The sequence below is a fragment of the Asterias rubens genome, chromosome 2 (genome assembly GCF_902459465.1).
Source record: "Asterias rubens chromosome 2, eAstRub1.3, whole genome shotgun sequence".
Classification (NCBI taxonomy): Eukaryota; Metazoa; Echinodermata; class Asteroidea; order Forcipulatida; family Asteriidae; genus Asterias; species Asterias rubens.
Window position 1 is genome coordinate 24158302 of NC_047063.1, and position 27357 is coordinate 24185658.

At 37.4% G+C, this 27357-nt stretch overlaps 3 protein-coding genes across 3 annotated transcripts; 2 read left to right on the plus strand and 1 right to left on the minus strand.

The window, feature by feature from the left end:
- The first annotated feature begins 23 nt into the window (after positions 1-23).
- LOC117302353 (zinc finger CCHC-type and RNA-binding motif-containing protein 1-like) lies at positions 24-7619 on the plus strand. The gene is made up of 7 exons (XM_033786272.1): positions 24-223; positions 1466-1494; positions 2135-2246; positions 2958-3065; positions 3463-3587; positions 5752-5815; positions 7434-7619. Exons 1-7 carry the CDS (start codon positions 140-142, stop codon positions 7596-7598), a joined length of 687 nt encoding a protein of 228 aa, XP_033642163.1. The 5' UTR covers positions 24-139; the 3' UTR covers positions 7599-7619.
- A 260-nt stretch (positions 7620-7879) lies between these two features.
- Positions 7880-11911, minus strand: LOC117302361 (thioredoxin-like protein 4B). Its single transcript, XM_033786285.1, has 4 exons — positions 11818-11911; positions 10046-10214; positions 8699-8850; positions 7880-8056 (listed from the first exon to the last, which is right to left on the minus strand). Exons 2-4 carry the CDS (start codon positions 10175-10177, stop codon positions 7891-7893), a joined length of 450 nt encoding a protein of 149 aa, XP_033642176.1. The 5' UTR covers positions 10178-10214; positions 11818-11911; the 3' UTR covers positions 7880-7890.
- A 116-nt stretch (positions 11912-12027) lies between these two features.
- Positions 12028-15184, plus strand: LOC117302342 (tRNA methyltransferase 10 homolog C-like). Its single transcript, XM_033786261.1, has 2 exons — positions 12028-12118; positions 13090-15184. Exon 2 carries the CDS (start codon positions 13129-13131, stop codon positions 14464-14466), a length of 1338 nt encoding a protein of 445 aa, XP_033642152.1. The 5' UTR covers positions 12028-12118; positions 13090-13128; the 3' UTR covers positions 14467-15184.
- Positions 15185-27357: the final 12173 nt, after the last annotated feature.

Below are 27357 nucleotides of genomic sequence, written 5' to 3' on the forward strand. Positions count from 1 at the left end.
ATAGCGCCCTCAGTTGACGAGTAAACACCAATAAAAACATGACAAAAAGTCGTCTACATCATTTGCACGCAGCAGGTTGAGTGAGGTCCGTAAAGTTGATTCTTTCTAACTTCTAAACGTTCCCATTATTTGCATTAAAATGAGTGGAGGACTTGCACCTAGTAAGACGACGTGTTATGTCTCAAATCTACCATTTTCACTGACGAACAACGATCTGCATAAAGTGAGTGAAGATTAAAAAAAAATTGCTTTCATTTTGTGCTTTACTTTTCCCCTTAACCAGTAACGATATGGTTCTGAATACGATGCAATGTGGTGGCCAAAGAACTTAGTGTGTGTTGCGCAAGATAACGCATAAACCACTAACAATCATGCTATAGTCTACTACCTACTACTAGGTATGTGTGTAGAGGACAATGTTGAAAATATGTTATGGAGTTCAGTTGTACGTATATGAATATATATAAATATGATGGTTACATTTAATTTAAAACTTAAATTTCTATCATTTATGATTTAGTCTTAAATTTTTTAGAATTAGACTAGAATTAGACTTATTTACTAATACTAGGTTAGTTAGACTAGAGTAGTTGCGATAATTGTAATCCTCCCCCACTGACGGCAGCGGAGGGAGGAGGGTTACGATTATTGAAACTTATTCTGAGTCGTAGTTGCTTGCCCCGCCCTAGCCCCACTTGTGTGGCCAAGATTCAGCTATCCTTGGCCACACAAGTGGGGCTAGCCCGGCCCATGCACACTACATGCATTGTCCAGGTGGATATCATGTCGGCTGAACTGAAGGTGGATATATTCAGGTTTGCTGCCAGCAAACTTAAACCTAATGTAGTTGCACATCTGATAATAATACTATAGTGGCGAGCCAATGGCAAGAGGTTGTTTTGCACATTTACTGAGTTTTGGAGGAAAACAACCTCAAAAGACCTGTAGTGACTTTAGGGGTGTCGGAACATAGGAGTGTCGGAATATAGGGGTTTCGGAACATAGGGGTGTCGGAAAATATGTTCAATTGTCGGAACATAGGGGTGTCGTAATATAGGGGTGTCAGAACATAGGGGTGTCGGAATATAGGCCGAGTTGTCGGAACATATGTGTCGGAAAATAGGGGTGTCGGAATATAGGTGTGTAACTAAAGTGATCAGCATAAAAACTGAAACTAGTAAACGTCTCTGTTTTGTTGTCTTTGATGTTATCACAATAAGGTTTTTTTGCCAATAGCAAAATATCAAGAGAGGGCGCTGTTGAACCTACACAAAGGTATTGCGTGTGCGAGTCGTAGAAACTGCATAGAAACCGCCCCATATTCCTTCCCACAACGCATTGCGGTGCTGAATCGCGATAAACCTTATTAGGGGTCATTTGGGGTAGGGTATTTTATTACATTAGTCACTTTTTTGCATTTTGGTTGTTGGTAAAAATATCTTTCTTTGGTTCCTTTTTATTTCAGATCTTTGAAAAATATGGCAAAGTTGTGAAGTAAGTAAAGTACCTAATGACAATTTACACTGTGCATTGAATCAGTAACATTACTTAGTGTTTTATTATAATGTACTGTACTCAAGTTTCAAGGTTCGATCGGAACCTGAGCACGATTTGGGTCATCGAGTTGGCGTAGTGGTATCTTCCCTCGCTTCCACCTCTGGGACGCTGGTTTGCATTCAGTGAGGGCACTTATGAGGAAAATTGGGTTTCCCTGCCCTTCCTTGTCTTCTCTTCATTGTGTTATTGGCTAGTACTCAACAGTGATAAGGTCCCCTTTCTGAGAATTCTAGGCTTCCCAACCATATTCATGTACATTTAAATGAAAAATTTACTTGTTTTTGAACTGAGCTACCTTCCGATGTTCCCTAATCCCTCCATTTAAACAGTAGTGTTTTGTAGGTTCCTTCGTAATACAAAATAAAACCTAGATAAGAATGTGGTTCTTAGTACAACTTACTTGAGTATTTTAAGATTTGTTCTTGTTGGATGAAAACTAACAACAAACTACAGTGTAGTCATTGCAAACTGGCTATTTTCAGAAATTCCCAAGTAAAGAACGAACACACATTCCGTCTTATGTACGTCAGCATTCAACTCACAAGTTATTGATATGAATTTCTCCCACCTGTTGCAGGGTGACCATTTCAAAGGACAAGGAGACAAGGAGGAGTACAGGCGTGGCATTTGTTTTATTCCTTCAAAAAGATTCCTGTTTCAAGGCAATCAAGGGTCTTAACGGTAGAGAGGTAAGTATTAAGCTTGGGCGATATCGATTTATTTTATTCACGATATATCGCCGACAATATATCGCGATATTCGATATAATCGCGATTAATTAAATTTGACATCATCAGTCTTCAAACTCCCAGTGAAAGTTGTAGAAGATACAGTCATAGCATAAGAGAGGTGTTCTAATGACCTATTTTTTTGGTTTTACTCCAAACCTATGGGTTGCAAGATGTCTCAGCTAGGAAATACATCGCGATATTGCGATACTTGATTGATATCGCGATATATCGCGATATATCGATATTTCGATTAAAACCAATTCGATCCGATATCGAAATCGTTTCCAAATTAATATCACGATATTCGATAATATCGTGGTATCGCCCAAGTTTAGCAAGTATACTATAATATGGACTGGCATTGCTAATCATTCAATGGATGACATTTAACGGTCGGACAGCTGCAGCCGATTTCACGAAACTTTACGCAACTGCGTAAGTCCAACTCGGATTTACGTAGTTTGGTAAAGTTTCGTGAAATCAGCTGCAGGAGGCTTAAAAAGTTATTTGAAAGTTCACTTAATAAAACAAAGTACCCATCAGTCACAGAAATATGTTTATGCTTTTGGGTTTTATTAGTCAACAAGTTTTGATTCAGTAACTCTCTCATCCAAAATATTCAAATTATCAGTCATTCACTTTGAGATATTTTATTATGTATTTTTGTAGCTGTTTGGAAGAAAGTGGAAGGTATCCATAGCAGCAGACAATGGACGAGCGGCAGAATTCATCAAAAAGAAGAATTATCCAGACAAAACGAGATGCTATGAATGTGGTGTGAGTAAAAGCATTGTAATATTACGATGCTCCATATGTGGTTCAGCCTCCGTTGTCTCATTTGGAAACACTACTACAATACAAATACAGCCTGTATCATTTAGATCAGATCATTTTGGGGGGTGTTCAAATGAACGGCTTGTGCAGTGGATGTCCTTTGATAGATCACTGCGTCACACAAGTGCGTATCCGCTGCATGCCCAAGGTTTTCACTACTCTCGGCTTCAAAGCTGGCATACAAGGTGGCAGAACCAGACATTTTCATTCAGGGGGGAGGGGGCAGAAGCAAATACTTAATTTAGGGTGCTGTTAAAATTATCAAAAGAAAATATAAAATAGTTCATAATGTCAGACTGTTAAAAGGTATTTATTTCACTTTTAAAATCAAAATATGCAGGAGTTTGGTCACCTGAGTTACAACTGCCCTAAGAACTCCCTCGGTGACAGGGAACCCCCCAAGAAGAAAGAGAAGAAGAAGAGGAAACGGGAGGATGAGATAGAGGAGGAGTACAAAGATTCAGAGTAAGATTTTCCCTCTCCCCCCTTTATTCCCTACCTTCTATCTGTTCTTTGTCTATAATTCCTTCTCATCTGTCTCCTTCTCCTTCTTGGTCTACATTCTTCTCCTTCTTTGTCTACAGCTAGGCCTTCTTCCCTTCTTTTCGCTAAATGTTCTCCTTCATCTCCTGGTCTACTCGATCATCCCCTCCCCTGCCTAGCCTTCTCCTCCGTCTCTCCTCCCCTTCTTGGTCTGTAGCTATAGAGAAAAGGCTTCAGACGAAGAAAGAGGAGATGTGAGAAAGATGTAGACAAAGAAAGAAAGGAGATTAAGGAAAATGCTAGGAGACGGAGGAGAGAAGGTTATAGCGAAGAAGGAAAAAAGAGGGGAAGGGGCTCCCCTTCTATGTCTTCCCTTCTCTCTCCCCTTCCCTTCTTCGTCTATTACCTTTTTCTCTCATACAGGTCTTACTGTTTGAAATGCTCCTTCTTTCCTTACATCAGGTTTCCAATTTGTCCCTATTTGAGAATCATTTAAGTCATTATTTATTTAACGTTAAAGAGGTTCTTGTCTGTGTTCAATGATTTTGTCCATTTTGGCCAGTACTTCCAACTTCATACATTGTGTTTCTTAATATATATAATAACTATCGATTTTATCCTTCAATGGCAACTTATGTCCAAGTACTTCCAATGCTTACACTGTGTTTCTTTGTTTGCATTTGTTCTGCTCAATGACTTTTTTAACACATTTTAAAATGTCTGCTATTGTTGTTTAAGTGTTGTTGCTTTATTATTGTTGTGGCTGTTCAATATTCTCAGTCAAAATAGTTGGCATAAAATAGTTTCTGATGCTAACATCAATTACTATAAAAAGCATAGATAATGGTTTATACATTATTAATGTATAAACCATTATTTATCATCTTCTTTTCAATTGTTTTAAAGATATATTGTAATCACTTGTTTACTTTCAGACTTGCCATACCAGGACACCAATCTGCCAATGTCAGCTTCTCTTTTGCAGGCTTATCTTGTCCTCTGTATTTCTCCTTCAATACAATTTATATCCGTATCTCTTTTTCAGGATGTACACTAGACTTATCTGTAATTCCTCTAGGTACTCTTGATGTTATCCATTGTAAAATAAGTTACACTGGTTACCGTCTCGATAAAGAACAAGAGCTTTAAAAAGCTCTTTTATTATTTTATTAAGTTAAGAAGCCATTCATGGTTTAGCAACAAGATCTCATAACCCGAAATCACTCAAACAACTTACCGTCTCAGGAGTTTGCAATACCACACATTGTTGTCTTACCCAATCAGAAAAAAAATCAAGCATGTTGTGTTAGCTGCTCCAAAACTATGGCATAATCTACCTCCTTGTGTTTAGTAATCATATTCACTTGAATGAAGTTCTGTTTGTGTATTTGTATTTCTTTCTCTGCATTTATTTACTTCTTGAAATGCGCAATAGAGTATGTTACTGAATATAAATGTCTGTTGTTATTATTTCTTCTGATGAAATACCCAAAGTCAGAAAAACACTATATATAAAGGTTGAGTAGTTACATTGCTGTATTTTGTAGATAAGCATGACACATCTCTTTAGAGAAGCATTTTTAACTTAAATGTTATTTTCAATTATCTTGTTGCCCTTACTGTTTTACAGCATAGTTGTGGTTTTTATTGGATGGTTCTAACAGTTACTGGTTTCATCTTAAATATTTTTCTGTTGTGAATCTTAGAGTAACTTTTTCAGGATCTTTATATTGTACCAGGTTTTTACTGTTGTGTTTGATTGCTTTGATATATCTGTATACTTTTACGTTTATTGTTTTTAGGATCAGATTTTGTGGATCTTACTTTTGCCCTTTTAATGATTTTACTTTTGTGGTTTTACAGTGTATGTTTTAGTTTTTTTTTGTTTTAACGAAAAGTGCCTGGTAGCATTTTTAAATTTAGATTATATAAATGTATTTTATAATTTAAATTCCTCTTTTAAATTGGCTAGATCGGTTATAATTGCTTGGAATACAAACAAAACTTAAAAGTAAGTTGAGTAATTTGAAATATTATGAATGATGCATTTGTGCACAAATGCAATCATGACTAGTACTTTATTATTGTCATCATTTTGGGCAATACTCGTTCGTAATATTTATTTGTTGACTTTTGTTTCCTCCAGGGAGGAGGAATCTGAGGGAGAGGATCCAGCACTAGAGAGCCTTGGAGCAGCCATCAGCTTCCAGGTCAGACCCTTGAAGAAACACTGTACATGATTAATAATAACAGTCTTGCAAGACTGGGTCCCTGTCTTTATCCGCAAGGATAAAGACAGGTACCTACTTCTTTTATAAGGGAATGCTGTGCGCGTCGCGCACATAGCGTGATGTGGCACACATCGTGTGATGTGGCACAACTGTCCCGGCCATTGCTCTCGACCAATAGGAATTAAGAAACTCTCTGATAAGCACAGGTGCAAGCTTGCGTGTCACGCCCATGTTTCAACACGTTAACAAAGGTTTATAAACACCCACGTGACGCCCTCTCCACCAATAGGAATAGCGAAACTGTCCGAGGTATTTATGTATAAGAAACAATTTTCAGTAGCCTATCACCCCTTTGTGTGTAATTTTACCCCAAATCATCTAGTCTACCAGTCAGAGGTATTATCTTATGCCAGACACTTTTTTTCTGAGAAGACCTTTGAAATTTGCATTCTGCAGATTTCATCTTTTTTCTTTTCCTTTTTTTATGTCATCATCTTCATCTTTTGTTATTAAAATTTCAGTGCAGTTTTTTATTTTGTATTTATCGTTTGATGTTTCTTAGGCGTTAGACAGGAACAAGAAAATTGTCACGACTGTATAATCAAGAATTAGACAATCAATGTCTTTGTTTTATTTCAAAATGTACATTTGCTGTGGATGTAAAAAAGAACTTCCTTTGCAAATTTAAGAAATATAAAAATACAAACAATTTTATATTTTGCTGTTTGCTCTTCTGAAGAACTTGGTACGATTTTAGCTTTAGATCATCAGTTTGAAATATTCATAAGAAAAAGACATGCTGTAACAACCATTAATTTTATACAACTCTATTGGGAGAAGTTTTGGTTCTGAGAACTCCCAGTGTGGTCTTGTGGTGTTGAAAAGTATACTCATTACGTGCCGACCAACTTAACTTCTTGAAACCATGTTCCTGCTATTATGGTGCATGTATAATCCATACTTAAATGGATTGAAACACACACTGGGCAGTTTGGGACCGCAACCAATTATGCTAGCTCATTAAAACTGGAGTCAACTGTACAATGAGAAAGATAAACTTGCTGCAACAGGACGCTGTGGCAAACACTCTTCACAGAATCATTTCACAGGACGCTGTGGCATACACTCTTCACAGAATCATTTAACAGGACGCTGTGGCATACACTCTTCACAGAATCATTTAACAGGACGCTGTGGCATACACTCTTCACAGAATCATTTAACAGGACGCTTTGGCATACACTCTTCACAGAATCATTTAACAGGACGCTGTGGCATACACTCTTCACAGAATCATTTAACAGGACGCTGTGGCATACACTCTTCACAGAATCATTTATCAGGACGCTGTGGCATACACTCTTCACAGAATCATTTATCAGGACGCTGTGGCATACACTCTTCACAGAATCATTTAACAGGATGCTGTGGCATACACTCTTCACAGAATCATTTATCAGGACGCTGTGGCATACACTCTTCACAAAATCATTTCACACTCTACACAGTGGCATTTAAAATGAGTTCATTTTCTCCACGGAAACATGATACAAAATAAGTTTCTCACTTGTACATTTCTTATCTCCGCTTCTAATAGAGGGCGAAAGAAGAGGAAGATGTCTACAGAGACACTGTGGCACGAGGAGCCTACAATGAGTTTGCCTCATTCTCCTCTTCATCAGTCCAAGGACCTCCCTCAAAGAAGCTCAAATTGAAGCAGAGCTCCTACTTCAGTGATGAGGAGGAAATTGACGGGGACTGAGTCGGCTTTGAGGGGATACTTCTCTCCTAAGTGGTCATACATTGACGTTGATATCGAAGTCAACAGCTTTTAGACCCCGATGGATAAACCGCAAGAACTTGAAGTCGATGCTCTAAAGTACTCCGCCATGACACTCCAATTGTATCCTCAGTTGGTCATATCCAAAGTGTGATATGAAAGAGGTACAACCTCGGAGGTACAACCTCGGAGGGTCAACCTGTCGCAGTCAGGCTAGTCACAGTGAGTCCTCAGCAGTACAAGGCTCAAGTTCTGGAGGTTCCTGGTCGGTAGATCATATGTCCTGGTAGAGCAACTCGTACTGTGTGATGTTTTGGGGATCAATGGGGGAGGTGACCATGACCTTTCCCTTCATAGCTCCACGGTAGATGACCTCGACAAGATCGATGAAGTCTTGCTTCGTCTTAAAGCTCCCAATAAACTTTGTGTGATCAGGAGTCCTGAAATTAGAATTTTAAACAGTTTTTGTTGGGTTTTTTTAAGTATAAAAACTACAGTCAATTCTTAGCTTTTCAAGTTTACTTGTTTGAATCCAGGCCTCGGCTCCAAGAGCGAAGTTATTTTGAGACAGGCTTGTGACTTTATGTAAACCAAATAGCTTGGATAAGGGTTGTGTCACAGTTTGGTTGGACAAAACCTCCAACACAACCCTGTGAACAACAAATTTTAGGATCACACATACAAAATAAACTGCAATTTGTACAATTGGTTCAATGTTTTATGTCTTCTTTATCTTGTTATTTTTTAGTGTGTACAGCCAAGGCAAAATTTCATAGAGCTGCTTAAGTTGCTTAAACATTTTCTGCTTAGCACAAATCAGCAAGAAACCAGTCATAAATTGTACATGTGGCATGGTATTTGGGTTGGTAACCCTGCTCTGGTAAGCACTCTGCTTAGCTACTTGTGTTTAAGCAGCTCTATGAAATCGGGCCCTTGGGAAGATTTCAAAAAGAGGTTAGACTGGTCTTATCTCAAGTACGGGCGAGTTACTCGTCCTAACTTAGGACTTGCCTTAAAAGTAGTCCTAAGTTAGGAATTCAACCCCAGTTCACTTTGGAAGTTGATTTAAACTTTATGCATACCCATAGTCCACCTTCATGTGTTGTCCATTGAAGAAGAAAACAGTTGCTGGTATAAGTGTGATGTCAAAGTATTGCAAATAGATTGGCACACTGTCTGCGTCAACGCAGTAGATGGCAGCCATCTTGGACAGATCATGGGCAGTCTTGGCAAGCTGTTTGGGAAAAATATTATTTGACTTGATCAAATTTATGTTTGTCTATTAATACCATTATTATGTTGCATAATTTATTAAGTTTTGATTGACAAAGTTATCCTGGGTCAAGTTGATTGACAAAGTAATCTCAGGTCAAGTTAGCAAGACAAGTCCAGTGGTATTGTGTTTTTTTTTTTTCTTTCTTAATTAAACATCTTTGTCTCAAAAGAATGATGATCAAATGTTGAGTCTCACAAATATCGCCCATTAAACAGACAGAAGAGATCAATCTTCTCTTGGGGTTTTGTTTAAAGGCAGTGGACACTATTGGTAAGTACTCAAAATAATTATTAGCATAAAACCGTACATGGTAAAGAGTAATGGGGATAGGTTGATAGTATAAAACATTGTGAGAAATGGCTCCTTCGGTAGTGATGTAGTTTTCGAGAAAGAAGTAATTTTCCACGAATTTGATTTAGAATTTGAGGTCTCGAAATCAAGCATCTGAAAGCACACAACTTTGTGTGACAAGGGTGTTTTTTCTTCATAGTTATCTCGCAACTTAGACGACTAATTGAGCTGAAATTTTCACAGGTTGGCTATTTTATGCATATGTTGAGATACACCAAGTGAGAAGACTGGTCTTTGATAATTACCAATAGTGTCCACTGTCTTTAAAGGAAAAGGGTTATAAAAATGTTTTCTCGTTTTGATTCTAGTCTCTGGTATTTTGATTCTAGTCTCTTCTCATTTTGATTCTAGTCTCTTCTCATTTTGATTCTAGTCTCTTCTCATTTTGATTCTAGTCTCTTCTCATTTTGATCCTAGTCTCTTCTCATTTTGATTCTAGTCTCATCTCATTTTGATTCTAGTCTCTTCTCAGTTTGATTCTAGTCTCTTCTCATTGTGATTCTAGTCTCTTCTCATTTTGATTCTAGTCTTGTAAATAGAATCCAGGTCCAGTAAAGATTCTTAGTTACAAGTCTTGCAGTCTTGCGTGTGACCTCAGCTTACCTGTAGCAGTTATGCAAGGGGGAGCTATTGACTTCTTACACAATATAGAACACGCCTCCAAACTGCGCGTAATTTTTGGTGTCAACTTGCTTTTGTGCATGTTTGTATACGATTTTGAAACCAAAAATTACACCCAGGATAGGCACATACGCTGTGCGTATTGCAAGGGGTCTTTATAACCACAAGCCTGTTTACTTACAATTTCATCGAGCTGAAGGCATGTTAGATCGGTATTGCGTCCAAACCGAAGGACAAGGACCAAGTCTTGTGTCGTCTTAATTACTTGATCTATCTCCTTCTTACTTGCCAGCTTGGGAAGGAGGAAACTCATCCTGACTGTCTCATCCTTATCAAATTATGTCTTCAAACTGTAAAACAAAGAAAATGCTGAATTTAGTTTTAGTCATAATACCCCTAAAACTAATAGTACTCTCTAGTCCAAGAGATTATGAAGTTTGTTTCGCTATCGTCTCAAATAGGGGAACAACCCTCGTCGTTGTAATCATTATTATGGAACAAACTTTGTAGTTGTAGACGATATAACAGAACAAACCTTGTGTCGTAGTTGTAAAATATCGCGGAACAAACCTTGTATTGTAGTTGTAGACAATCATTATTATTATGGAACTAACTTTGCAGTTGTAGATGATATTTAGCGGAACAAACCTTGTATTTGTAAACCATAAAGTGGAACAAACTTCGTAGTTTTGTAGATGGTATAGCGGAAAACCTTGTAGTTGTAGACAAAATTTTATAATTATGGACGGAACAAACTTCGCAGTTGTACTTGTACGTAGATTATGTAGTTGATTGATAGTGGAACAAACCTCATCAATATTGTTATCATGCATACAAAAAAGTTGTGAACAATATAGCGGAACGACCTTCAGTTCCACCCCCCCCCCCCCTCCTTATCTAGAAACCAATACCTAAATGAAAAGATATTTACAATTCTATGGCTGAATCACACCTCCATGATCACAGTGGGTGAACTTTTTCTCTACCGTACCTGTGAAGGGGGGCTGGTCATCTCGCCACCTAGCAAGCTCGCCACCAACAAAGTCGCCCCCTGCAAAGTCGCCCACTAACCGGCTCGCCCCGAGTTGTTACAAAGTCGCCCCATGACAATGTCGCCCCCAAACAATGTCGCCCCCCTAGCAAAGTCGCCCCCTGACAATGTCGCCCCCAGCCAATGGCGCCCCCTAGCAAAGTCGCCCCCAGAAAATAATTAAGGGTTAGGGTTAGGGTTAGGGAATAGGGTTAGGGTTAGATCTTCCACAAGCACATTACTTCAGATGGAGATTTTTCTGAAAATGTTTTAACTATATTTTTTTACCATAACTATTGTAGCCTTAATTATTTTCCGAACTACATCTGGGGGCGGCTTTGCTAGGGGGCGACATTGGCTGGGGGCGACATTGTCAGGGGGCAACTTTGCTAGGGGGCGACATTGTTTGGGGGCGATATTGCCAGGGGGCGACTTTGTTTCAACTCGGGGCGAGCCGGGTAGGGGGCGACTTTGTTGGTGGCGAGCCTGCAGGTGGCGAGATGACCAGCATTCCTATGAAGGTAGAAAATAGACTCCATGCTCTACCTGCCCCCGCCCGCCCCTACTCTGTCTAAAATACTATATGGTTTAAAATTATTGTTTGCACTAATTTTAACATCTTTATTTTTGCGTATAAAATACGAATTTATTTCATGTTGAATTAAAATGTGGGAAAAGTTTCCGTATGGCGCCACCACTAATTCATTCGATATGAATAATATTATAGTATCTAATTTACCTCCTCATCAATCTTGTCAATGAGATATCCCTTTTTGTAAAATTTGTGAAAAAGTGGTGGCGCCATACGGAAATTTATCCAAAAAGTGGACTGCCCGAGGTCACACTATTTATAAAACATGTGGTTTGTCTTATATTGCCTATTTTACTTCCTGTATATCGTATAAAAACGTTCTTAATCTTACCAAGCGCAGCTGCGATCGGCCGGTTCAAAGCAGCATAATAATTATAGACTTTTTTGTAAACAATGCGTAAACAAAAGTTATACGGGGTCCTACTACGCCCTCTGTTGTTGCTCGTTGATGCCGGCCCGGTGTGGGGGGTGCGTGGGTGGCGACGACACTGGTCCCCTGTCTTTATCTTGGTCCCCTGTGTTCTGCGTCACTGGTACACGGTGTGCATCCTAGCCGGCCGGTTGTGGAAAGGTTTTGGAAGGGTAATTTTCGTGTCTACCTCACTTTTGTAATCGATTATATCTTAAAAATGGTGAGTAAAATTGTTAATTGATATAGATTTGAAACGGTGTTGATTTTAAGTGTATAACTAAGATCCTCCATGGATTGAATGAGCTAATAGCATGATTAGTCTACTAACTATCATCATATTTATAGGCTATCTAATCTAGCCCCACTTGACTTTCTAATTACTTGTGTGGCCAAGGATAGCTGAATCCTTAGTAGCCACACGTCCACACCATTTCCTCATGCAGCAAAAAATAAAAATTCTGGCGCCTTATCTACGAGCCACCCAGCAATATAAACCGGCAGAATGTGTTCACCTAACTCTTAGCTTGCTTTGTGTGTAGTTAAAAGTGAAACAAATATAAAAAAATTAAAAAAAATTTAACGATAACTTTGCTACCCCTTTCGCCGACTCTAATTTGGGTAACTTTCCGTATGGCGCCACCACTTTTTCACTCATTTTTACAAAAAGGGATATATCAATGAGGTAAATATTAGATACTATATTATTTCATATCGAATGAAAAAGTGGTGGCGCCATGCGGAAACTTTTCCTCTAATTTTATCGTTTCGTACATGGCGCAGCCATCTTGGAATATGCGAATCAACATGACGTCATTCGCCTGCTGAGCTGTGGGCCGGTGAGGGCGCAAACACAAATCAACGGCTGTTTTATGTAAACTAAGCTTGTGTGCTTTTTCGTGAACTACGTAGAACGTGCTACGAATTTCGTTTTTAATAATGTTTGTTCATCTCATTTCTGCTTTTTTTTTTCGTGAGGATATTCATTCAGATTTCAGATCCATTTTGGTTTCTTTGGCACCCCCAAGTGATGCCCTCTCGACCAATCAGAGTGGATAAACTGTCGTTGGTATTCATCAATGGTTGATTGATGTATCCTCTCTGCTCACAGTCCGTCCAATTATTTCACATGAATTAACATTAATATTTCCAACGTGCCTATGATTGGTATATTTTTATTTTTCATTTATTTAGGAAAGGTTGCCACTCGGGTCAAACTAACTCGTCATTATTATGATAAGCTTAAAGCATTTGAGAACGCCCATGCAAGCCATTCGGAGGGGTCAGGCAAAAATCATCATTCGTAGCCGTCGAAATGTAAAGCCATCATCAGAATTTTTCCAAATACTCCCAGATTTCATCGAGATCTATGAAGATTCTCACCAAGAAAGGCCCACTCAGAGGCAAAGACGACAACTGCTTCTGGGGCACTTGTTTCAAGGTTTAAACTTCCACAAGCAATTCAGAAATTGTCAACTTTCTCCACTGAGCAAATGTTTCAGTACACATGCACATCAGTTTGAAGAGATCCACCTACAGAATGCAGAGCGCCGAGAACCAAGTTGGGAGTTAACTGAGGTTTCAAGAAATTCTCCTGGACTGTTTGCAGGCTTCCTTTCTCTGGAGCAAGAGATTCTGAGAAGGTTAAAAAACAATGAGGACTCGGCGAAAACTCATATGCAAAATAATATCAAGAATGTAGCCTGTGCAATCCAGCTGAGACAGCAGTATAAGAAACCAGTTCCTGAAAGAATTCATCCCATGGATCTGGATTATCTTCTGAGCCTCAAAACGAAATCAAGCAGAAATAAACAGTTGAGTTTCTTGGCGAGAAAGGAACATTTAAAACACAAACAGGCTGAAGAGAAACTTATAAAACACAATCTCAAAACACTTGAGAAAAATTCCTCAGTTGAGACAAGGTTGATGACTGTGAGGAATTGTTTCCTCCGACATGGGGTATCTGTCTCTGAAGCGACTGCTCATCAGTGGAACCTGGTCAGGGGTTTGATGTTCGGTCAGCCCATCATGTTTGATCTGAGCTACGAGGGCTTCATGGATCGCCGCGAGGTTGTCAACACTATCATGCAGCTCGGCCTCATTGTCAAAATCAACAAAACACTGCCAGATCCTTTTCACATCCACTTTGCAAACATACCGCAGGATGGCTTGATTGAGAAGGAGTTTAAGCGAGTCTACGGTGACCAGGTCGACAGTTTGATGGTCAGCATTTCAAATAAAAGTCCTCAGCGTCTATTCGGGGATGAAGATCTCGTCTATCTCTCAGCCAACTCGCCAAATATACTCACAGAGTATGACTCGAGCAAAGTGTACATCATTGGTGGGTTTGTCGACAGGAGAGTGAAAAGTAACATTTCTCTCGGCAAAGCTGAAGAGAGTGGCATCCCTCATGCTAGACTTCCATTGGACGAGCACCTTATATGGCACAAGAGCACAAAGAACTTAACATTGGACCAGATGATGTGTATCTTGAGTGAGCTCAAGTTGTCTGGTAACTGGCACAGTGCCTTGAAGCATGTACCTCAGAGAAAGCATCTTGGCAGTAGATGAGTAGAGTCTACAAAAAATCTTCTTTTTCAAACTTGATTCAACTTTTTGACATACATGTACTTAAAATATTGATTTCTAAGTCATTTTGCTGGATTTCAAATATAGATTTTAGATGTAATAATCACGCAAAGTATTACATGTATGTGTATTCTACATAATATAGTACTTGTGGGTGTTTAAAGGCAGAATATATCTTTGGTTTTTGGTACTTTGGGAGTTATTTAATCCTATAAATGAGTATAAAATTAAAATAACCTGTGTAAATTTCATTTCAAAAGATGGTCAGGTTTTGAAATAATCACCAAATAATATACAGGGCAAATATTTCCTTGCGGGAAGTATTATCCCTATTATGGGAATATTACACAATCTGATACAAACTTTGAGGGATAAAAACTGACATCTTTTTACAAACCAAAGTGAAGAAATGTTCCTCAAAATGTTATTACGTTTATACTTGTACTATCAAAAGCTGCTGTAGGCTTCTTGCCAAAAGTTGTTACCGCCATTAATTTTTAGAGTGGTTACCAAAGTTTACTTCCCTTTTGAGTTTATGAGTTTGTTTTGTATAATTAAATAGTATAATGCAATGATGTCATGAATTTAATTTACTTGGCATTTATGTTTAAATAGCTGGTTTGGTTGGTTATTGTCAAAGACAAGTACATGTACATGTATTCTCACTTGGTGTATCCCAACATAAAATAACAAATCTGTGACAATTTGGACTCAATTGGACATTTAAGTTGCAAGAGAATAACGAATGAAAATATTCCCTTGTTGCACAAGTTTGTGTGCTTTGATATGCCTATAAAAGAGCTCAGGCCTGAAGTGTTTTAACATTTTTGAGTGAGAAATTACCTCTTTCTCAAAAACTACATCTACATTACTTCAGAGTGAATGTTTTATACAAACAACAGCTTTCATAGCTCATTTTTACCAAATAAGTTTTTTTCTAATAATTATTTTGAGGGAGTTACCAATAGTGACTTCACAAAGAGTTAGGACTATAGTCCTAACTTAGGACCAGTTCTTTAGTGATATTACAAACTTAAGGCCAGTCCTAAGTTAGGACGAGTAACCTGTCCTAACTCGAGATGAGACTGGTCCCAACTCTTTGTGAAATCCACCCCAGTGCCTTTTTAAACACTGCTTTCAAATCTCTCCAAAATAAGGCTGTTTGGAATTATCATTTTTTAAGAGTTATTCATGCACAAAACCATATACAGTGTGTTGTAATAATGAGTAGTGGTTTAAAAAACATAAACTTGCCTCTGGAAATACAACCATGGGAACATAAATGTAATTGTCTGCCATTTTGTGAAGTTTAAAATTTTGTTCTACAAAACAGCAGACCTTGTTCCGTGTATATTGTGATATTCTACATTTAAATACATTGTTCCAACCTTATACATCTCATAACAAATGCTATTTAATAGCTCAAAGCGCCCAATCCAAACGCAATGTAAAGCATTCAACCTAAAGGCAACTATTTTTTTGTTGATTGTATTTACAGATTTTCTTTGAGGTTTCATTTCTTTGAATTGAGAAAAAAAAACTATTGAGGTGTGTCACCTGATGTCCTTGGAAGCATTCCATGTTGGAAGTATGCCAACGAGAAGCTTTCATAACAGTTATGTGAAAGGTTTATCAAGCTTTTAAAATATTGTGTGACTGTCATCCCGGGGCCGATCTTTGACGCTTTCAATAGGGCCCCTATAAGCTTTTGTGAGATATTTTTGGTGACACTTTACTGTGACACTTTCAGGTGTGGGTAAATTTGACTATTATACATCCAAACTAAACGGTGTTCTCCTGTGGTGTTTACCATATCTCAAAAAAGGCTAAGGCTGGTCTGAATTTACGGCTATGGCTAGGCTAGATTTCTATGCATCATGTGTTAAAGGAACACGTTGCCTTGGATCGGTTGAGTTGATCTTTGAAACGCAATTGTAACTGTTTGTTATAAAATGCATATGGGTAGAAATATGTTCTAAAAGTAGAATACAATGATCCACACAAACATGCGTCGACTAACACGGTCGGCCATTTATGGGAGTCAAATTGTTGACGGTCGGCCATTTATGGGAGTCAAATTGTTGACTCCCATAAATGGCCGACCGTGTTAGTTCGCAAAGTAAAAGGAAAACCACGCAATTTCGAGGCACATTTTGTGTGGATAATTGCGTTCTACTTTTAAAACATATTTCCAACCATTATGCATTACATAAATAAAACGCTTTATAGACCAACTTGTCCGATCCAAAGCATAGTGTTCCTTTAAGGTATAGGACGCCCCTTAGCAACACCCTTAGCAGTAGCCGTACCTTACGGTACCTATTCGAATGGTAACTACCTGTATATTGTAGTTGGGTGTGATCTGTGAGGAGTACATACGGTTTCCCAGTGATTCCATACATCATACATGGTTTAATTGTCCGCAGTGACATGTGAGGCTACGCATCAACAGTTGTTTTTGTATATTATTACAAAGTAAATAATTATATTTTTATACTTAAAAAATTATCATAATAGTGGTATGAAATAAATGTCTATTGAAACAACAACTATTTGTGTAATATTTCCTTGCTTTCAACTCTCAGCCATTTTTTTGTTTTTTTTATGTGTACTTATGTTTCTAATTTGAATAAACATAAAACAAAAGGTCATAACGAATACATTTCAATTTAATAGCCTTCGAAACGTCAGGAAATAAAACTATTTTTCATTTGGTACAACGGTCCATTGGGTTGACAAGTTGTTTGCAACAACTAAATCTAATTTCTCACATTTGTAATTTTATTTCATTCTTAACACTCAAATATTGGAGCTGTACGTGTACATGAAATCACCGGTTCTGAAAATCAAGTGCCTGTCTTTTTCGCATAATACAGGGGACATGGTCTATTAAACAAACAACGAGAAAAACGCCTTTTCATGGGACGAATGGCAGAGGGCGCACTAACAAAAGACGCTCCATGCCATAGTCACCTGGAATTGGTATTTTTGTCAAAATAAAGCTTTTGTCACTAAAAAATGTCTTTTGAGTGGAATACGAATAAACAAATAACTAAGGTTTAAAAAAAATTAGTTTCCATTTTATTTACAAATTTGAAAATAAGCCCGACCCGATAGGGCGCTGTTCGTGACGTCAATCGAGGGGCGATGAATCGCATGCAGTGCCAACGCAAGATCGTAGATGTTAGTTTCCAAACGCCAGGAGTCGATCGTTACACGTGAAAAGGATCCGAAATAACCACACTGGTAAGAACGCTTTTAGACTTGACCAAGTCCGTCCAGAATTTGTCTTGTTGCGAGTCGATCGGACCCACTGCAGGGGTACATACGTATCACTCTCCACGTTGCAAAACTTCTCAACACGAACGTACGTTATCATTCAAGTTAAGGCCAATCAAAGACTGGTCTATTCCCTTTCAGTACACAAGAGATTCATCTAGTTCTGCTGATTTTATTATATTTTTATGAAGCTGTCTGGTATTTATTTCAGATTTTTAAATATTTAAGACCGAGAGTCCCCCTAAAATTGCTTCATATACTGTGACAAGTCACTGTGCCGTGCGTACAGTTTAAGATTTCATTTTATCATAATTTGATAAAGCTCCATTGTATTTATTTTAGATTATTGAAAATTAAAGAGCACGCGAGTCCGTTTGCAGCATAGGCTACTGTGCGTGTGTAAACAACGTACACCGCTGTGTGCACAGTTTACGATTTCATCAACGCCACGGGTCGATTTGTAAAACGGTTTATCAATACGATATTATTCAAATTAGACCAATCAAAGACTGGCATTACCTAAACAAAGCATTCATGTAGCATTACTGATTTTATCATAATTCTAAAAAGCTCCGCTATATTTATTTCAGATTTTTGAAAATTACACACGACGAGTCCCTTTGCAGCATACTTTGCGTGTGTATACAACACCGCTGTGCGCACAGTTTAAGATTTCATCAACGCCACGGGTCGATTTGTAAAACAGTTTATCAACACGTTATCATTCAAACGAAGCCAATCAAAGACTGTCATTACCTAAACAAAGCATTCATGTAGCATTACTGATTTTATCATAATTTTATAAAGCTCCGTTATATTGATTTCAGATTTCTGAAAATTACACACCACGAGTCTCTTTGCAGCACACTGTGCGCGTGTACTACACTGCTGTGCGCACAGTTTAAGATTTCATCAACGCCACGGGTCGATTTGTAAAACGGTTTATCAATACGTTATCATTCGAACGAAGCCAATCAAAGACTGTCATTACCTAAACAAAGCATTCATGTAGCATTACTGAATTTATCATAATTTTATAAAGCTCCGTTATATTTATTTCAGATTTCTGAAAATTACACACTACGAGTCCCTTTGCAGCATACTGTGCGCATGTACTACACTGCTGTGCGCACAGTTTTAAATTTCATCAACGCCACGGGTCGATTTGTAAAACAGTTTATCAACATGTTATCATTTAAACGAAGCCAATCCAAGACGGTCATTACCTAAACAAAGCATTCATGTAGCATTACTGATTTTATCATAATTTTATAAAGCTCCGTTATATTGATTTCAGATTTTTGAAAATTACTCACCACGAGTCCCTTTGCAGCATAGTTTGCATGTGTACATCGCTGCTGTGCGTACAGTTAACGATTTCATCAACGCCACGGGTCGGTTTGTAAAACGGTTTATCAATACGTTTTTATTCAAACAAAGCCAATCAATGACTGTCATTACCTAAACAAAGCATTCATGTAGCATTACTGTTTTTATCATAATTTTATAAAGCTCCGTTATATTTATTTCAGAGTTTTGAAAATTACACACGACGAGTCCCTTTGCAGCATACTGTGCGCGTGTACTACACTGCTGTGCGCACAGTTTAAGATTTCATCAACGCCACGGGTCGATTTGTAAAACAGTTTATCAATACGGTATCATTCAAATTATGCAAAACAAAGACTGGCATTAACCAAACAAAGGATTCATGTAGCATTACTGATTTTATCATAATTTTATGCAGCTCCGTCATATTTATTTCCGATTTTTGAAAATTACACACCACGAGTCCCTTTGCAGCATACTGTGCGCGTGTACTACACTAACACTGCTATGCGTACAGTTAACGATTTCATCAACGCCACGGGTCGATATGTAAATCGGTTTATCAATACGGTATCATTCAAATTAGACAATCAAAGACTGGCATTACCTAAACAAAGCATTAATGTAGCATTACTGATTTTATCATAATTTTATAATGCTCCATTATATTTGTTTCAGTTTTTCGAAAATTACACACCACGAGTCCCTTTGCAGCATACTTTATGGTGTACATCACTGCTGTGCGTCAATTTACAATTTCATCAACGCCACGGGTCGATATGTAAATCGGTTTATCAATACGTTATCATTCAAACGAAGCCAATCAAAGACTGCCAGTACCTAAACAAAACATTCATGTAGCATTACTGATTTTATTATAATTTTATAAAGCTCCGTTATAGATATTTCGGATTTCTGAAAATTACACACTACGAGTCCCTTTGCAGCATACTGTGCGTGTGTACTACACTGCTGTGCGCACAGTTTTAAATTTCATCAACGCCACGGGTCGATTTGTAAAACAGTTTATCAACATGTTATCATTTAAACGAAGCCAATCCAAGACTGTCATTACCTATACAAAGCATTCATATAGCATTACTGATTTTATCATAATTTTATAAAGCTCCGTTATATTTATTTTAGATTTTTGAAAATTACGCACCACGAGTCCCTTTGCAGCATACTTTGTACGTGTACTACACTGCTGTGTGCACAGTTTAATATTTCATCAACGCCACGGGTCGATTTGTAAAAAAACAGTTTATCAACACGTTATTGTACAAACGAAGCCAATCAAAGACTGCCAGTACTCAAACAAAGCATTTATGTAGCATTACTGATTTTATCATAATTTTATAAAGCTCCGTTATGTTCATTTCAGAGTTTTGAAAATTACACACGACGAGTCCCTTTGCAGCATACTTTGTACGTGTACTACACTGCTGTGCGTACAGTTTAAGATTTCATCAACGCCACGGGTCGATTTGTAAAACAGTTTATAAACACGTTATCATTCAAACGAAGCCAATCAAAGACTGTCATTACCTAAACAAAGCATTCATGTAGCATTACTGATTTTATCATAATTTTATAAAGCTCCGTTATATTTATTTCAGATTTTTGAAAATTACACACCACGAGTCCCTTTGCAGCATACTTTGTACGTGTACTACACTGCTGTGCGTACAGTTTAAGATTTCATCAACGCCACGGGTCGATTTATAAAACAGTTTATCAACATGTTATTGTTCAAACGAAGCCAATCCAAGACTGCCAGTACTCAAACAAAGCATTCATGTAGCATTACTGATTTAATCATAATTTTATTAAGCTCTGTTATATTTATTTCAGATTTTTGAAAATTACACACCACGAGTCCCTTTGCAGCATACTTTGTACGTGTACTACACTGCTGTGCGCACAGTTTAAGATTTCATCAACGCCACGGGCCGATTTGAAAAATCGATTTATCAACACAGTACTTTTCAAACGAAGCCAATCAAATACTTTCATTCCCTTAACAAAGTATTCATGTAGCATTACTGATTTTATCATGTTTTTGTAAAGCTTCATTATATTTATGTCAGATTTTTGAAAATTAAAGACCACGAGTCCCTTTGCAGCGTATTGTGCGTGTGTACAACACTGCTGTGCGCACAGTTTAAGATTTCACCAACGATTTGTGGAACAGTTTATCGAAAGGACCCGCCCTTTGATGGTCGTTCGCTGATCGTCCTACAACTTACACGAATGTAGAAAACGATTGCTGGTGATGGACTGGAAGCAATGGTTTGCATGTATTCAATTCCAAATAATATGAAACAAACAACTTAACTTATATCTAAACTGAAGACACGCCGTTTTGTTTCTCTTGTGAATGGGAGTAAGACAACATTTATTGAATTTAGCAAAACGAGTATAATGAAGTTTAAGAACAATCTGTTAATATAAAACAATAAAAGCAGTGAAAAGAGTTAACAACTGTTTTAAGCATTTGCAAGTTTCGACGAGTAACAAATATAATGGCAAGTTAATCCATTAATTTTGTTATGTGCATGGTGTTTATACTCGTAAAGTTCACCACTCAAAAACTTAACAATTCATCCATTAGAGATAGCATTCAAGTTCGCTGGAGTTTCTTGAAGGGTGTGTCTTTTCATTTAAACTCATTTTTGGCCAGTCATTTTTTGGATTGTGCAATGTAAAACATAACACTTGGTTAAAAAGTTGCTTCCTTTATTATTTAGGTTTTTTGGTCAAATGTTGCAAATGAGCAGTCAATTTTATTTTCATGCGTTCGAATTCAAGCTGTTTTGCCTCTCCAGTTGTTACTGCGTTTCAAATTCAAAATTCGGCCATTCAATTTTGTTTTGAGTCGAGTCAAATTCCTGTAGCACTCTGTTCAATGTAGCGTACCGTCATTCTTGTTCGTGACACAACCACCTCAAGAAGCGTCTGCGAATTTGAATGCTGCTTTGATGAATTTTAAATTGAATGATTATTTTGTTAAATCGAATGCAACATTACCATTAGGCCAAAAATTACAGTTGAACAACATTTGCCAAGATACCTGTCGCACAATTTTTTTTTTTTAGGTAAGTCTTGGTCATTTTCCATTACATACACCTCCCCCCCCCCACCAACCCCCAAAATAAATACAAAATGAATGAATAAATATAGGATGGATTCTCCATTTCAAAAGGTTGCGCTCGATCTAAAATTGAATGCAGTACCTACCGTACCTACCAGTACTCGGAAAATGAGTAAATGACGCTGTCAAATTTGCTGCATTGTCTCCACGGTTATTATTAGACCGTGGGATTCATCATCAAAAAGGGCGCTAGTTTTCGAGTTATCTGCAACTACCTAAACTTTTCCCCCAGATTTACTTATGGTAGACTTTCATAAAATGTTAAAGTTGTCAAGGGTAAAACTTGCACAGTAATGAGTTGTTTTAGTTAGAAATTAATTACAAGAAAAAAGCGCCCTCTGTGGTCGAAACTGGAGAACGGTGCTCAAACTGTATGGGCAAATCAATACGGCACAAACGAATTGGGAAGTTACCGGATAATTTATTTTAGTGTCCTTTACAGGTTAACAGCTTTTTTCGCCAGATCTCAATTTAATTATTATAATTTACGAAAATATTAAAAGGTTTGTTATTCTGTACACCATTAATTTCCCCCAAAGTGTTTTTCAATTGTTTGAATTACTGTCACCCACAAACAGGCTTTAATTAAATCTAAATTAAATAGTAATTTGAAAGGAAATAGAAGGATATTGTATATACAAGAGATACACATTTTTATTTTCTCACCATTTTTTGGTGTATTTCTTTCTTCTCTTCAGATGCCACATTTGTGGTATAAAAATCATAAATAAATCTGACGGAGCGTTAACAGAAATACATTATAAAATCAGTAATGCTACAAGATTGCTTTGTTAAGGTAATGGCAGTCTTTGATTGGCTTCGTTTGAACAATAACTGTTTTATCTATCGACCCGTGGCGTTGATGAAATCTTAAAGTGTACGCACAGCAGTGTGGTACACATACAAAGTATGCTGCAAAGGGACTCGAGGTGTGTAATTTTCAAAAATCTGAAATAAATATAACGGAGCTTTATAAAATTATGATAAAATCAGTAATGCTACATGAATGCTTTGTTTAGGTAATGACAGTCTTTGATTGGCTTCGTTTGAATGATAACGTGTTTATAAACTGTTTTACAAATCGACCCGTGGCGTTGATGAAATCTTAAACTGTACGCACAGCAGTGTAGTACACGTACAAAGTATGCTGCAAAGGGACTCGTGGTGTGTAATTTTCAAAAATTTGAAATAAATATAACGGAGCTTTATAAAATTATGATTAAATCAGTAATGCTACATGAATGCTTTGTTTGAGTACTGGCAGTCTTGGATTGGCTTCGTTTGAACAATAACATGTTGATAAACTGTTTTATAAATCGACCCGTGGCGTTGATGAAATCTTAAACTGTACGCACAGCAGTGTAGTACACGTACAAAGTATGCTGCAAAGGGACTCGTGGTGTGTAATTTTCAAAAATCTGAAATAAATACAACGGAGCTTTATAAAATTATGGTTAAATCAGTAATGCTACATGCATGCTTTGTTTGAGTACTGGCAGTCTTGGATTGGCTTCGTTTGAACAATAACATGTTGATAAACTGTTTTATAAATCGACCCGTGGCGTTGATGAAATCTTAAAGTGTACGCACAGCAGTGTAGTACACGTACAAAGTATGCTGCAAAGGGAATCGTGGTGTGTTATTTTCAAAAATCAGAAATAAATGTAACGGAGCTTTATAAAACTATGATAAAAACAGTAATGCTACATGAATGCTTTGTTTAGGTAATGACAGTCATTGATTGGCTTTGTTTGAATAAAAACGTATTGATAAACCGTTTTACAAACCGACCCGTGGCGTTGATGAAATCGTTAACTGTACGCACAGCAGCGATGTACACATGCAAACTATGCTGCAAAGGGACTCGTGGTGAGTAATTTTCAAAAATCTGAAATCAATATAACGGAGCTTTATAAAATTATGATAAAATCAGTAATGCTACATGAATGCTTTGTTTAGGTAATGACCGTCTTGGATTGGCTTCGTTTAAATGATAACATGTTGATAAACTGTTTTACAAATCGACCCGTGGCGTTGATGAAATTTAAAACTGTGCGCACAGCAGTGTAGTACATGCGCACAGTATGCTGCAAAGGGACTCGTAGTGTGTAATTTTCAGAAATCTGAAATAAATATAACGGAGCTTTATAAAATTATGATAAAATCAGTATTGCTACATGAATGCTTTGTTTGAGTACTGGCAGTCTTGGATTGGCTTCGTTTGAATGATAACGTATTGATAAACCGATTTACATATCGACCCGTGGCGTTGATGAAATTGTAAATTGACGCACAGCAGTGATGTACACCATAAAGTATGCTGCAAAGGGACTCGTTGTGTGTAGTTTTCAAAAATCTGAAACAAATATAATGGAGGTTTATACAAATATGATAAAATCAGTAATGCTACATGAATGCTTTGTTTAGGTAATGAGAGTCTTTGATTGGTCTAATTTGAATGATACCGAATTGATACACCGATTTACAAATCGACCCGTGGCGTTGAAATCTTAAACTGTGCGCACAGCAGTGTAGTACACGCGCACAGTATGCTGCAAAGGGACTCGTGGTGTGTAATTTTCAAAAATCTGAAATAAATATAACGGAGCTTTATAAAATTATGATTAAATCAGTAATGCTACATGAATGCTTTGTTTGAGTACTGGCAGTCTTGGATTGGCTTCGTTTGAACAATAACATGTTGATAAACTGTTTTATAAATCGACCCGTGGCGTTGATGAAATCTTAAGCTGTACACACAGCAGTGTAGTACACGTACAAAGTATGCTGCAAAGGGACTCGTGGTGTGTAATTTTCAAAAATCTGAAATAAACGGAGCTTTATAAAATTATGATTAAATCAGTAGTGCTACATGAATCCTTTGTTTGGTTAATGCCGGTCTTTGTTAGGCACAATTTGAATGATACCGTATTGATAAACTGTTTTACAAATCGACCCGTGGCGTTGATGAAATCTTAAACTGTGCGCACAGCGGTGTTGGATACACACGAACAGTAGCCTATGCTGCGACAGGACTCGCGTGGTCTTTAATTTTCAAAAATCTGAAATAAATATAATGGAGCTTCATAAAATTATGATAAAATCAGTAATGCTACATGAATGCTTTGTTTAGGGACTGGCAGGCTTTGATTGGTTTCGTTTGAACAATAACGTGTTGATAAACTGTTTTTACAGATCGACCCGTGGCGTTGATGAAATCGTAAACTGATGCACACGCACAGTATGCTGCAAAGGGACTCCTGGTCTTAAATTTTTAAAAATCTGAAATAAATGTAATGGAGTTTTATAAAAATACGATAAAATCAGTAATGACACAGGAATCCTTTGTATAGGTAATGGCAGTCTTTGATTAGTTTAATCTGAAGAATACCGTATTGATAAACCGTTTTTAACAAATCATACCCTTTTAGTTGATGAAGAGTTTGTATTCTGTGGATACGCATTGCTTTGTTGTATATTTAAAAATCTTGAAATATACTTTAAAAATCAGCAATACATGACCCCTTTGTATATTAATGGTTGTGAATAAAAATAAATAAACTAAATGTCTGAACTTTAGAGCGAAACTCCAAAATATCGGTGTATCTACCATACAAAAAAACACAAACAAATCTTAGGGAGAAAAAGCTCAAGGAATGGTAGCGAGTCTACGTATTGCTGCTCCGTTTGACGACTACTGATTACATCGGATCCTTTCGAGTAGCGATCGACTCCTGGCGTTTGGAAACTAACATCTACCACGCAAGATAGTGACCCTTGGCGCAATCTAAAAACATGCCCTCAAAGTTGAAACAATAATTTATTATCTGATTTTTTTTTACACGTTAGGCAAATGCTCCTTTATGTTCGTTACGTCTTTCAGGTACCTTCATCGACTTCCCTACTAGCTGGAAAAAGTGTTGGGAAGGCGTCATGTTTAGAAAAGAACTTTTCTCTTCATGTCAAAATGTGTAGTGCTCGAAGTGTTTGCTGCACAGCGCTGGAAAAGACGTTGGACCGGACCACTTTGCAAACTGACCCGATCTTAAGTTGTTTTGCTGCATCCATCAGCAATACATCCATCAGCAATACACCTGGTCGACATTGCCGGAAAATGCAAGAAAAATACTTTGTCGAAACGTACAAACTCACGACTGGGGCTTACAAAAAGAGGTAGGCGGTGTCACATCTACATAACTTTATTTATTTTCTAAACATATAAATCGTTAAAAACAATTACTCAAAAAAATATTATTGTTCAGAAACATATACTCTAATGTTTGAAGAAAAAAATATATATTTCCAGGTGACTTTAATATAGGGCTACCCCTTCATTTTCTTGTGAGTTTTGATTTTTGTCTTCCTAGCCAATCACGAGTACGAGTATGGATACCTAGTATAGTATACTATTATAGTACGAGCACTGAAATAAACCATGGAGGAATTCTACCTCCATGAATAAACCAACTTGTAAACATGTCAATAAATTAAGGGAATGTTTGTTGTAATGAAACCAAAAAGGCGTTTAAAAAAATTAATGTTCAGTCAGGATTTGAGTCTGAGATTGCTAATGAGGCTTGTTGCAACGATTCAGTCTCTATTTTAAGCGTTGGATTACACTGGGGTTTTTTTTCTCATCGTTGTTACTAGTTTTTGCCATGTACTCGTCTTTTGTTTCAAACTATTAGTGTTTTGTGTGTGCGTGTGTTTGTGTGTATTAAAGGACGTACCACGTTGCCTTGGATCGGTCGAGTTGGTCTTTGAAAAGTGTTTGAAACCGTTTGTTTTAAAGTGCATGGGTAGAAAGATGTTATAAAAGTAGAATACAATGATCCACATGCAAACATGCATTTGAAATTGCACGGTTTTCCTTGTACCTTATCGACTATCACGGTCGGCCATTTACGGGAGTCAAATTTTTGACTCCCATAAATGGCCGACCGTGTTAGTTTGCACAGTAAAAGGAAAACTACGCAATTTCGAGCAAATTTGTGTGGATCATTGTATTCTACTTTTAAAACATCTTTCCAACCATATGCAATTTATAAAAAACGGTTACAGCGCTTTTTATAGACAAATCGTTCGATCACACAGGCAAGGTAGTCCTCTAC

Excerpts from the sequence above, each read along its gene's own strand:
- LOC117302353 (XM_033786272.1), top strand. The coding sequence starts at position 140 with ATGAGTGGAGGACTTGCACCTAGTAAGACGACGTGTTATGTCTCAAAT. Across the intron at positions 224-1,465 it reads CGAACAACGATCTGCATAAA|ATCTTTGAAAAATATGGCAA; the intron begins GTGAGTGAAGAT and ends TTTTTATTTCAG. Across the intron at positions 3,588-5,751 it reads GAGGAGTACAAAGATTCAGA|GGAGGAGGAATCTGAGGGAG; the intron begins GTAAGATTTTCC and ends TGTTTCCTCCAG.
- LOC117302361 (XM_033786285.1), bottom strand. The coding sequence starts at position 10,177 with ATGAGTTTCCTCCTTCCCAAGCTGGCAAGTAAGAAGGAGATAGATCAA. Across the intron at positions 8,851-10,045 it reads GCCTTCAGCTCGATGAAATT|CTTGCCAAGACTGCCCATGA; the intron begins GTAAGTAAACAG and ends TTTCCCAAACAG. Across the intron at positions 8,057-8,698 it reads CACATGAAGGTGGACTATGG|GACTCCTGATCACACAAAGT; the intron begins GTATGCATAAAG and ends TTCTAATTTCAG.
- LOC117302342 (XM_033786261.1), top strand. The coding sequence starts at position 13,129 with ATGATAAGCTTAAAGCATTTGAGAACGCCCATGCAAGCCATTCGGAGG.